This window comes from Symphodus melops (assembly GCF_947650265.1).
Source record: "Symphodus melops genome assembly, chromosome: 15".
NCBI lineage: Eukaryota > Metazoa > Chordata > Actinopteri > Labriformes > Labridae > Symphodus > Symphodus melops.
This window is the reverse complement of record NC_136705.1, coordinates 4,944,174-4,957,098: the sequence shown is the minus strand read 5'-3', so window position 1 is coordinate 4,957,098 and position 12,925 is coordinate 4,944,174. Positions and strand designations below refer to the sequence as shown.

The window sequence follows — 12,925 nt, the reverse complement described above, 5'->3', positions numbered from 1 at the left end:
CAACAAAGTGTCAAAGGGCAAGAAACCAGACAGTAAACTTTACAGGGTCACAGACCATCGGGCACTGGATCACAAAACAACACACCGTAGGGTCTGATGACCAGGCGTAAGAGCTTTCTTAATGTTTAAGAACGCATGCTTTTTAAAATGTTGCTGAAGAGCAGGAAAGAAAATGGTATTTTGTTTAATCCGCACAAGAACGGTGGGTGGAGTTTTCTGCTAGCCCTGTTTGCTTATGGAAGTAATCAGGGATACTGGTCCTCAATGCAGAGCAGGCACAACACTAAGATTAGTCACTATTGTAACTGTGGTCCTGAATTATCATAGTATTTATTTATGTAAAATACAGTGATTAACTGTTTTTGCATTGGGGCCTTCAACGCAACTGAAGGTCCAAACAGACCAAGGCCCAAATTACTCCAATGTCAAATAAGAACCTGAAGCTTCTGGAGCACATGTGCTGCTCTCATTGAATTTAAAACGGTAGGGAAACTCCAGTGTTCAAAAAAAAAAAAATAGCGTTACAAGAAACACTGTTAAAAAAAAGTGAGCATTTTCTTTCTTACATTTACTGCCTCGGGTTTGTGTAATGACTTCCTGTATATCTCTCTTATTGGCCCTCTTTGCTCTCCAGGAGACTCCAATCACCTTAAAAACCTGTCTGTTCTTAGCATGTACACGTGTGTAACAGATATGCATGGAAGTCTTTCAACATGCTGATTTATTTAACTGACTGTACGTTTTGTCTATCATGACACCTGATACAAGACATTCTACATTTTGATTTGAGATCATGTTTTTCAGAATAATTTTTCTGTTAACTGTAATATCCAAAACGTTGATTTCTGACACTTATGTCAACATAATAACATAATTTTTTCATCTGCCTTCATTTTGTCAAATATGCCATCATTGTTTTTCTAAACCTTGAATGGCACTTCATTTGTCATTTTTCACATTTTTTCATAATTGTTTGCACCTTTTAGAAAATAAGTGAAAGATACTTATTACTACTTCATAAGTATTACATTTTACTACTTCATACTTCAGTAGTAAAATGTTTTTCTTTTCAAGATGATCATTCTGCTTACTGGTCAACTCAGTTGATCTATTCTCTTATATTCCGTAATATTTCTTATGTTCATGTTGTTGCAGGCCAGGATGTTGATGGTGGAGGAGAACTTGATGACAACCATCATTAGAACCTTTGTGGATCACCTTCGTCACAGAGACCTGCAGGGACGCTTTCAGTTCGACCGCTACACCGCCCAGCAGGCCTTTAAGTTTGGACGAGTCCAGAGCCTCATCGGAGACCTCAAGTACGAACCAGTCCATGCTTTTATGTTGTTTTAAAAAGTTATGTCCTACTTTTATACCTGTTCTGTGTATTATTGGTGTTCATCAGTAACAGCGTAAGAACCAGTTGAACCAGCAAGTTTTGTGTTTTGCAGGTACGTCTTGATCAGTCGTCCCTCTGAATGGAGCGATCAGCTCCGGCTGAAGTTTTTGGAAGGTTTAGACGCTTTTCTGGAGCTTCTCAAGTGTATGCAGGTAACGCAGACCTCAAGACTTTTCTGATACATCACTGAACCAGGGAGAAGCCTGTTTCTCATTAAACCTTAGACCTCTTCACAGGTTAGACGACACTAAACACTGCTCCATTTCTTTGATCATTGTTTAGGAGAAAAAACACCAAGTCTATTTTACTGTCTTTGTAAACGTACTTGGCAGTAAAGGAAGATTAAGATTCTAAAAACAAACAAAAAACAACAACACAGAAAAATGAGGTAAAACACTTTAAATTACACAGTAAACAAAAACACAGCCAATTTAACCAGACCTGCTGTTATGGCTGCAGGGATCTGGCTTTCCCCAAAGCGAGTCTTTCTGCACCTCAGTGCTTTCTTCTTTCGCCCAGAAAGAGAAGAGAGTGTGATGTCGCAGCAGAGCATGCTTCGTGTGTATAAGGCCAAAAACCTGTCTGTCTTTGAACCTGCCTTTCTATAAATAAATCTGTCCCTGAACTTTTAAATTTTTCAGCTGGTCTTTCCTGTCTCTGTAATTATGCGTCTATGTCTGTATCTGTTCCTGTTTGTATATGAGTGTGTGTGTGCTTGTCTCTCTGTCCTTCTCTGAACCTTACCTTCTGCTCTAGGGTATGGACCCAGTGGTGAGACAGGTGGGGCAGCACATAGAGATGGAGCCTGAGTGGGAGGCAGCATTCACTCTGCAGATGAAGCTGACTCACATCATTTCTATGATCCAAGAGTGGTGCTCCACTGATGTAAGACTAATACTACAACAACCAATAACACATTAACCTCTTAAAACATTATGACTTATTACAAACAGTGAACAGACATGTGTTATTTTATGTACGTTGGTATTATTCATACACCATTGATTTGTTTTCTTTCACTTATTTGTTGTTACAGATGTTTGTTTTCAGCAGCTGGTCTGTGTTTAGTGAGACATATGAGTGTGTGCGTGTTAACATACTGCATATATGTGTGTGTCTCTTCCATGTGTTTCAGGAGCGTGTGCTGATTGAGGCGTACAGGAAGTGCCTTAGTGCGCTCAGTCATTGTCATAGCAGCCTCCCAGATGGCGAGCAGCCAATCAGCTTGAGTCTGGCAGGTCACCATGTTGAGACGTTCAGATACCAGGTGTCTCAGGATAAAGTGTCTATACACCTGCCGGTCTGCAGACTGCTGGCAGGTAAAAACAGTCACACAGAAGAGCAAGGCTTTAACCTTCCTCGTATTGATACCTAAAGCGAATACAAATATACATATATCAAGGTTTTTACATGAAAGATAGGCCTCGACGTCTTCACTATACTGTGTGTCATGAATAATAAATCATAAATGATCCCCCCCCCAGGGCTCCATGTCCTCCTCAGTAGGACAGAAGTGGCCTCGCGTTTCCCCGAACAGCTTCCTCTGGTCAGTAATTATCATGTTTGCCTGTCTGTACTTGTAATCTGAAACCGATAAATACACGTGTTCATGTACGATTTCGTGTCCTCAGGGAGAACTCAGCCCCCCTCTCCTGACTGAACTGCCCCTGCGCTGCTTGGTGCTCTGTGCACAGGTGCATGCTGGGTTGTGGAGGAGGAATGGGTTTTCCTTGATCAACCAGGTAAGTTGCAACTGCATAACCTATCTCGGGATCAATAAAGTATCTATCTATCCTATACTGACGTTGGGAAAGTGGGTCCTTTTTTTCAGGTAGCAGCAGACATCCCCTTTTCAAATGAAGTTATTTTAAATGCAGTGATATGACTATTTTTCATAAATGTTGTCATTTTAATTATTTTAATTATTATGAATAGAATTAAATTGATCAGATCCAGTAGATGTCGCCCTTGATCACAAACATGAAACCAAAACAACTCTTATTGATGAGCCGGCCGGCCGTCTCGTCCATGTAAACATGATGTAGAAACAGCTCAGACAACATCACAGTGACTCATTGTCACACTGCTTTTAGACAGTCATGATTCAGAGAGTAGTTTTTAGAGGATTTACTGCATTTCTGCTGTATTTATATGAAAAATGTCACATTCAGCTTTTAAAGACAATTATTTTGGTGTTAAATTTATTAAGATTTGTTAGTCGACATCTACAGAGGTTAAGAGTGAGTTTAATAAAAATAAAGGTAGTAAAAGGATGCTAAATAAAGATTTGTTTGAATTCTGAAAAAGTCACACTCTTAGGTTTAAAGTAATTCATGTCACGTTAGTGTTAATGAAGTAATTTCTCCCCCAAACAAATATGATTTATCAAAAAAGTTAGCTTGCCCTTAAAATGATATTTCAGTGTGAATAAGTTTTGTTTTTAAGTAGCAAACTATTCTGTGCTTTTCAGATTTATTATTATCACAACGTCAAGTGCAGAGTGGAGATGTTTGACAAAGACATCATCATGCTGCAGGTAGAGTTACTGACACACTGGGTGACATGGACTGACCCTGCTTCCTGATCCTAACGATGCCTGACACTGCTGATTAACGCTGACCCAGCTTGACTCGATTGACTCAGGTGGACTTGAGTCTACTAACCAAACCTCACACGACTCTACCGCCTCTTCTTCGCTGTTCTCACTGCTTCACTGACACAGCCTTCATTTACTTACTGCACTTTATTGACACCACACACTTCACTGACAAATCCAGACTGAACTGATGCCGTTAACTTGACTTACACAGCTCGACTCTATTGAACCCATCAACCCCATCTTACTCTACTCCAGTTCTGCCCCTACTGCTTCTACTGACACATCCTGTGTCGACTCGTGTTACTGACTTGAGATTATTCAGAAGTTTAGCAGTTGTTAATTACATTACTGTCTGAGTCAATGAAGCTGTAATGAATGCTTAGAAAACACGGTTTTCACCATGTTGGTATTTACACAACAAACAAAAGCTAAAGTTTTTTTCTTATACATTCGACTGACTCCACCTGTAATCTGAAACTCAGTAGACTTTAAGTCTGACAGTTGTCTTTTTCCATGCAGGCAGGAGCGTCCATGATGGATCCAAACCACTTCCTGATGATTGTTCTAAGTCGATTTGAGCTGTTTCACATATTTAGCTCTGCAGATTGCAGAAAGCGATACAGGGAGGCTAACAAGGTGGGTACTTAATGTCCCGTCACTCTCCTGTCAACCTGCTGACACTCTGTGGCTACTCCTCTGACACCGTCTGTGTTTGACAGGATGTGGTCCAGCAGAACAACACACTGATCGAGGAAATGCTTCACCTCATCATTATGGTTGTCTGTGAGTCCCTCCTCTCTGCAGCTGCATTTTAACTGAAAGAAAAGTTTGAACATTTCACGCAAGGAACAAAGAAAAGTGGTCTCAGTCATCATAGAACACAAATTTAATCCAACCACAAAGTTAACAACATACCCATTGTGTGTGTCTGTGTGTTTGTGTGTGTGTAAAAGCTGAGCGGTATGTGTCAGGTGTCGGCCAGGTTGAGCCATTTGATGAGGTCAGAAGAGAAATCATCCACCAGCTGTCAATCAGACCTATGGCTCACAGTGAGCTGGTGAAGGCTTTACCTGAAAATGTAAGACGATAACCTGCCGGTCTGTATTCCTGTCTGTCTGTGAATCTGTTCATGTGTTTGCCTGGCTGTATAGTTGATTTGTCTGTCTGTCTGCACACCTTTCTGTAAACTGTCTGGCTGCTATTGAAAGTGTCCATCAGTATAAACTGATTCATTCTTTCACTGGATTAATTTGGGGTTACGTTTCTGTCCCTGTAACACTTTGACATGTGGCTGCAGGAGCTAGGGGTACAACCCCCTGATATCTGGTTGAGCTACAACCGTCTCTACCACTGAGCCACAGCCGCCCATCTGTTTATCCCTGTCGCTGCCTGCCTGCCTGTATGTGTGTCTCTGTCTGTGAACATGTCTGTGCCCGTTTACTCACAGTTGATCTCTGACTGTTTTTCTCCTCAGGGGAACAAGGAGACGGGTCTCGAGAGAGTCATCGACACTGTTGCTTCATTCAAGTTCGTCTTCTTCCTCCAGCACTTCCACCTTCAATACTTATTCACGTTAACAGCGGCCACCACTTAATCTCACATCCCCATCAACAGTCCATCTTTAATAGAAATTACAATCCTCCTTTACAGACTTAAATACACATTGGTCATCATAACTGCCTACCTATAATTTGCATTCCCTTTACTAATATAAGTCGATCTTAATTACAAATCCACCACAGTAACCAGCAGTCCCCTTTCTGTGACTTTAACCATGGTGGGGAAATGTATGGTATGACTTCGTCCTGCTTTGTCCCAGGTTTTAAGTAAATTAAACAGCATGAAACTTGTTTTTATTTCATCGCTTCCCAGTCGATAAGCAGCTATGAATATTGTAGATACTAAAAATCCAGAAACCAGTCAACATTTAAGTTAAAAAAATGTTTTAAAAAATCATTCTTGGCTACTATCAGAACATAACTAAGTTGACCATACTGTGTGTCAGAGAGTAGATCCAATGGAAAAGACTCTATAAGATTCTATAAATTAGACTGTATTTTTTTTAACACATTTATGTAAACCTGAGGCTAAACTCACTTTGATGTTTTATCTTACGATGGATCCGTAACTGTGTCGCTCTGTCTTGAAGCGTCAGTGTTATTTTCACATCACAGAGTTATTGATGCAGTGGAGCCAATGAACAGCTTTTAGTTCTTTTAACAAATTGATGACTATTTTACCTGATGCCTATGTTAGTGTTATAACTGACGGTATTGGTACTATTGTTTTTTGATTCACAGAAATAAGATGTTTACAGAACAATATGAGGTAGACTAAAAGGACTGTGTGAATGTGATCCATATCAGCCAATTCAATTTCTAATTCATAACATATGCTACCTCAAGACACTTCACTGACAGAACAGTTCTAGATGTTAATAATTGTTTTGATATTTAGCCAGGTGTGAGATCAAGAGATCTGTAGTGGTCACTGTAGCGCTCTGTTTTTCCACTTTGTTTGCAGGAAGCCGGGTGTGACGGGTCGAGGTCTGTATGAATTGCGTCCTGAGTGGAATAAACACTTCAACCTATACTTCCATCACTACAGCAGAGCTGACCAGTCCAAGGTACATATACTGATCGGGGCGTTTTTTGACTGGGTAAAGGGTGACTACAGCTTTGCTCTTTGATCATTATGTCATGGTAATAATGTGAGATGTCTTTCTCAGGCTGAAGAGGCTCAGAGGAAGCTGAGGAGACAACATGGAGAAGACACAGGTGAACAGAGCTCATCAGTGTGTCCAGTTCATATGTTACATTTGTTCAGGTGTGACAGCTGTCAGTCAAATCTAGTTCGGCTTCAAGAAACCAGACTGAGACCACCTGATCTAGTCTAGTTCAAGGAGGACTACAGTGTCTCTTTCTGTTGTACTCACATAGCACACACTTTCCTTGGTTTTCTATTATTGTATTTTTTTTTTATCAACTTGAGAGAACAAGACCATCTGTGGTCCTCACACTCTGCCCCCCATGTACCTGACACAAGCAGGGTACACACACACACACACACACACACACACACACACACACACACACACACATACACACACTGGCTGAACTGAATCAAAACTTGATTAGGATAAACAATAAAGTTGAATAAGTCTGTTTGTGATGCAAACGTTTTTACAGAAATTATTAATATATTTGATTAATCAGAATTGATGAAGCATTGATGAAGTAAAATAAATGACTTATTTACTTACAATTAATGTGTCATTATACATCAGTATGAATAACATGTATTTACTGTGTGTGTGTCTGTGTGGAACAGCTCTGCCACCCCCTCTCCCTCCTCCACTCTGTCCTCTGTTTGGCAGCCTGGTGAACCTGCTGCAGTGTGACGTGCTGCTGGCAGTAGAGGGCGCTGTGCTGCAGTGGGCTGTTGAGCCCAGCGGGGGTTGCTGGACTGAGTCCATGCTGCAGCGGGTGAGACTCAAACAGAAACTGTCAGTCTGTATTCAGATGTCCAAGTTCTAAATGCCTTCAAGTTTTCTTTCAGTAGACGTGCTCTGTTTGGCCCTCAGAGGCTCCTGTAGTTACCATTTGAGAAAATAAAATGTACTTGTGTGATGATGGATTAAACAATTTAATCTCAATTTCTACAATGGATCCTGTGTGTACAGGTGCTTCACCTGGTGGGCATGGCTCTGCTGGAGGAGCAGCAGCAGCTGGAGAACAGCAGCGGAGACGATGACGTCACCTTCAACTACATCTGCAAGATCACACGTCAGTACATCCAGCTCAAAGAGTACACTTCTGTTACACAAAGACATAGAGATCAATACGAAGAACATGTACATGTCAATAACGTGAGAGCAGTGATTAAATGTGGCCTCCTTCTTAGTATGAAATTTACAACATGTAGGCAGAGGCTGGTCACATGTCTGTTACATCAGTGGGGCAACCAGGAAGTGTTCTTAATGAACCAGACTTCAACTTAGAAGAAAGACTTTTTCTACTATGTCCAGCTGTACATGGAAAATGAAAAAAACTCTGAAAGTGCTACTAGCCAAGTCAGTGCAGACACTAGTAAGAATTATTTTGAAGTAATGATATAGAACTTATACTTTGCGTAAATTGAGATATGTTTGAAAACACTTCACAAATAGTTTCTTCAAATCACGATCAAATTTTATGAGATTTATTTACCGTACCTATTGTGTCCACGTACCTAACACTGTTTCAGAAAACACAAATAGGACCATATAAAAGTCTCCCAAATGCGCTAACCGTAAAGAAGGTCAAGTTTTCTGACTGACGGACAGATCTAGCACATAGTGGCACCCACCTGTCACTCATGACAGCCAGGCCACTAATAATATGTGTCTGTGGGATTTCAGGTCCAGGTGAAGCTCCCAGCACCTCAGGAAGTGTTCTAGCTCTCTTGGAGAGTTTGCAAAACGCTCCCCACCTGGAGGTTCACAAAGATATGATCACCTGGATCCTCAAGGTAAACACTCGTCAACATATCATCATCACAATGGCTCAATTTACTGAATGTTATGCTCATAATCTGTCAATCTGATCCGATCCTAAATGTTTCATTCAATCAGGTTGTTTTACCAGAAATAATGTTTACATGTGACGACATTTTTGCCAGAGATGATAACGTTCAAGTATTATCATTATTGTGTCTTAGCTGTTTAAATGGAGGGTAAATGTTTTAGTTAAAAAAGATGTTGACTCAGTAGATCAGATATTGTTATATTACAGAAATGTTAAACACTTAGGGCAGTAAAACGGCTGCTGACAGATCCGTCCATAAGTTTGAGGTAGAAATCTAAGTATTCCTCTGGTTCAGAAATTCTCTCTCCATGATCTCAATGTTGCTCTTATTGAAGTAAGGTTCACTTGTGTTTGCAGATGGTGGCAAATATCAAGACAATGAGAGAACGGACGGCCTCCACCTCGACTGTCACTATCAGCCAGGGACAAGGCCTCGAGGAGGTGCGGCACACAAGCTCTTCATAATCCATTCAAAGAGGAAAAAACAACGGGTTCAGAGCAGTGTTAGTTTTGGCAGCTATTTATATTTAGTAAATATTAAATTTTAGACAAAAAAATCATATTCATTTAAGATAATAAACCTTCCTGGCTGGACAACTGCTATTCTCTTTTCCCATACAACCGTTAATCATACCAGGAACATCTACACATGGTCCAGGCAAGACAAAGGTCTATCAGTATATTTATGAATTAGTTATCCTAACCTGGGCCTCACAGGTCATTATACCTGAATGAGCAAGAGGTGAACATGAATTTAAATATGTGGTGGAACAGTCTTACTGCAAAGTGTACTGAGCACCTGAAAGCAACTAACAATGTGATTAATCAAAATGCTCGATTTTAGATTGTTACATTTACTGTCTGTTGTTTTACATTTTTCCCCTGAAGACGGTTCGAGACAAAGACAAGGCAGAGAGGAAGAGGAAGGCAGAGATGGCTCGACTCAGAAGGGAGAAGATTATGGCACAGATGTCTGAGATGCAAAAACACTTCATCAATGAGAATAAAGAACTTTTCCAGCAAAGTCTGGAGGAGCTTGAGGCCTCAACATCTGCTGCTGCAGAAACCAGGTACACCTATTCACCCCTGTTAACACCTGCAGCAGCACGCAGCAGCAGGCCTCATCTTGAGCAAAGGCCTTTAATATTGTGTACTGTATTTGTCCCCTTACATAATTATTAGGTGAGGATGTCTCTGTGTTATATAGACAATGAGAACATTGTGAAACTGACTGTGGATTATCTCAGAATTTATTTAGCCGTTCTCAGACAACTGAGCAACACAACACAGACAATACAGGGCAGAAAAGCAGAGCAGTATGGGGAAAAAACACAGAATAGTGATTTACATTATAGTACGAATACAGCTGGTGGAGGTTCAGAAATGTGTCGTTATCCTGAAATGACAGAATATTAAGATGTTCTGTATCCCCCACCACCACCACAAACCCAGTCCTCCCAGTCTGGAGGAGTCCTGTCTCTCTCAGGTGTGTGTTGGTCCCAGGAGGGTGTGCGGAGCTGAGCGACGTCAACTGGTTACCTGCATATTGTGTCAGGAGGAGCAGGAGGTCAGAGGTCACGGTAAAGCCATGGTTCTGGCAGCGTTTGTCCAGAGATCGACAGTTCTGTCCAAAAACCGCCAACGCAGCTTGCCTGATCCAGGTGGGTGGAGCTTTTGTCTGCATCGTCCGGGCAGCCATCTTTCAGCGTTAATGAGCAATAATTGATCGATGTGAAATGGTTTGTTGCAGAGCGTCATGACCCGCTGTTCATGCACCCTGACATGTCGATGGGGATTCACACGGCAAGCTGTGGACATATCATGCATGCCACCTGCTGGCAGAGGTGAGACACTGTAGCTGCAGACAGACCATCAAAGTTCAACCATAGAAGAACTTCACAGGACTCATGATCATCCATGAAGTGCAAATATCTGTAATAATGAAACAAATGCAGTTTGTTCCATTCATATAAAGCTTCCTTTTGCCTTCCTTTTGTTTCCTGTTACACCAGCTATAAGTTCTGTCCTAAGTGAAGGTGTGATGTCTGTAACCCCGACATAAAGTTCATCTCAACCTGTCGAGCATAATGTCCAAACTAACCAACAAATTGTTACAGAAATACATTTTAACTTAAAGGCAGGGTTAGTAATTTCCTCCAGATACACCTGTTTAAGATGTTGGTTGAAATTGTCTTTTTGTCCTGACATGAATAATTCATCTGAAAAAGAAACAGCACCTGCCCGCTTTTATTTTTATTCATTTATTTATTTTAATTTTTTTTACACTATTCCTTCCTCCCGTGTTTAGGTATTTTGAGGCGGTGCAGTTGAAGGAGCAGAGACGTCAGCAGCGTCTTAGGGGTCACACCAGCTATGATGTGGAGAATGGAGAGTTCCTATGTCCATTGTGCGAGTGTCTGAGCAACACTGTGATCCCTCTACTGCCACACACACACTCGCCTAACCCCAGGTACACACACTTCACCACAACCGTTGTATATACACACACACACACACACACACACATCTAAAGCCAGAGGTGTATACACAGCTAACTAAAGAATACAGTTGCCTCAATGACCCTAAAGTTGCACATAAACATTAACATTATATACACACACTTAACCACAGGTTAACACACACCTGTGTGCACAAGTTTCTGCCCACACGTTTACTCAAACACAAACTTGAAAAGGATACAGACAAACGTTGAGCCTTTCTTTTGTTTCTTCTCAGTGTGGATCATCCCAGTCTTGAGGCATGGCTGAGAACGACCAATCAGCAGATAGCAGTACTACACTTCTCTCACAGGAAGCAGTCTGGCGGTCAGTCATTTGTTAATCTGTCAGTGACTCACATCATGTACTTTGTTTTGAAATAAGGACAAACATTATAAATGTTTATTTAGTAATTATTGTTGTATGAGGCGTAGTCACTGTGTAATGAAACCAGAGTAAAAACATCAGGCGTGTGTGTTTCAGATATAGCAGAGGGGGAAGAGCCTGTTGTTCCTGAAGGATTCAGAATCGACTTCACTCCACAGTAAGTCACAAGGTTTTTGTATTTTTTCTGATCAGGGTCATTTGTGTCTATAATAGATAGATCAATTCTCAAATAGATCTCTACAATCTGCATTCTTATAACGTATGCTAACTCTGTCTGGCTTAGATTTTTGCATATTTCTGAGGTCAGCGTTTGTCAGAGTGTCAAATACTGATTACCTGATCTGATTTGTGATCTTCATGAGCGAGGCAGCCTGCTGATTTCAGCATTAAGCAAAGAGCCTGTTTCTGTATAAATAAATAAAGAGCGCTTGCTTGAATCTGGTGTAAAAACACAGCGGAGCTGCTGCTTAGCTCACATAAAGCGGGCTACACACGACAAGATGATCAGGCCGATTTCTAGAACGGAACAATCGCCAAATAGGAAGCAAGCTGACTGAAGCAGGAAGTACAACAAACATAACCATGGTGATGACAGCAAACGGCAAGCATAGCGAACCAGCTAACCGCTAGCCACATTTAGCTCGGCCATCATGTTTGTTTACTCTTAAGTGGCCATTGACCACTGTTTTGTGTTCTGTCATGATTTGTTGTCGTGTGTCTCACTTACTGAATCGTTTAAGATTTAAAACACGTTTTAGTTTGTGCAAGTCCTAAGAGCTTCGAGTGTTCTAAAACTTTCCACTCCACACAGCTCTGTTATAGTGAGTGTAAACCTCGTCACATATGGTATGATGTCCCTGTTTCCCTCAGTAATCCATTCTCAAGCAGCATCAATGAGATGATCACCACATTCAGCATGTCCACCTACAAGGTGGGACTAAAAGTGAACCCAAACGAACAGGACCAGAGAGTCCCGGTGTTGATCTGGTCCTCCTGCGCCTACACCATCCAGAGTATAGGTACGCACGCACACACTTGAAAGGTAAATGCACACATCATCAGTTTATGTTAATGTTTTTTTTCTTTATAGAGCGCCTCCTGATGGACGAGGAGAAGCCGTTGTTTGGAAGTTTACCTTGCAGACAGGTAACGATATCAATCTGTGCATGTCTGATTAAGAAGGACTAAACACACAAAGACAATGTGTGGGAGTGGTAGAGGGGTTCAGAGGCCAATAGAGCAGGACAAGGTCTCTGATACCTCCCGGAAACTTTATTTAAATCAGTTCAGCTTGTCTCGTCTCAGGCGGAGGTGTGTCAGACCTCCAAGCTGATATGAAAGATCGCAGCTGATCAGATGTTTAACTTATAAATATTATTTGATAACAAAAGGTAAAAACATCAGAATGAGCACACATAATATCAATGTAGTTATAACTCAGGTGTGTCCGTGTGTGTGTGCGTGTGTGTGTGTCCGT

General features: G+C 41.2%; 1 protein-coding gene across 1 annotated transcript in view; it reads left to right on the top strand.

The window, feature by feature from the left end:
- Window positions 1-12,925, top strand: part of ubr2 (ubiquitin protein ligase E3 component n-recognin 2) — a 28,582-nt gene that overhangs the window by 8,894 nt on the left and 6,763 nt on the right. The window contains 25 exon segments of the mRNA XM_079363376.1: window positions 1,156-1,319; window positions 1,452-1,551; window positions 2,156-2,284; window positions 2,535-2,718; window positions 2,884-2,945; window positions 3,031-3,141; window positions 3,870-3,935; window positions 4,518-4,634; window positions 4,718-4,781; window positions 4,952-5,076; window positions 5,473-5,525; window positions 6,522-6,624; window positions 6,727-6,775; window positions 7,329-7,483; window positions 7,681-7,783; window positions 8,398-8,507; window positions 8,921-9,004; window positions 9,452-9,633; window positions 10,016-10,224; window positions 10,314-10,407; window positions 10,872-11,033; window positions 11,300-11,388; window positions 11,545-11,605; window positions 12,319-12,467; window positions 12,539-12,594. Of these exon segments, the coding sequence (XP_079219502.1) occupies window positions 1,156-1,319; window positions 1,452-1,551; window positions 2,156-2,284; window positions 2,535-2,718; window positions 2,884-2,945; window positions 3,031-3,141; window positions 3,870-3,935; window positions 4,518-4,634; window positions 4,718-4,781; window positions 4,952-5,076; window positions 5,473-5,525; window positions 6,522-6,624; window positions 6,727-6,775; window positions 7,329-7,483; window positions 7,681-7,783; window positions 8,398-8,507; window positions 8,921-9,004; window positions 9,452-9,633; window positions 10,016-10,224; window positions 10,314-10,407; window positions 10,872-11,033; window positions 11,300-11,388; window positions 11,545-11,605; window positions 12,319-12,467; window positions 12,539-12,594 (2,781 nt within the window).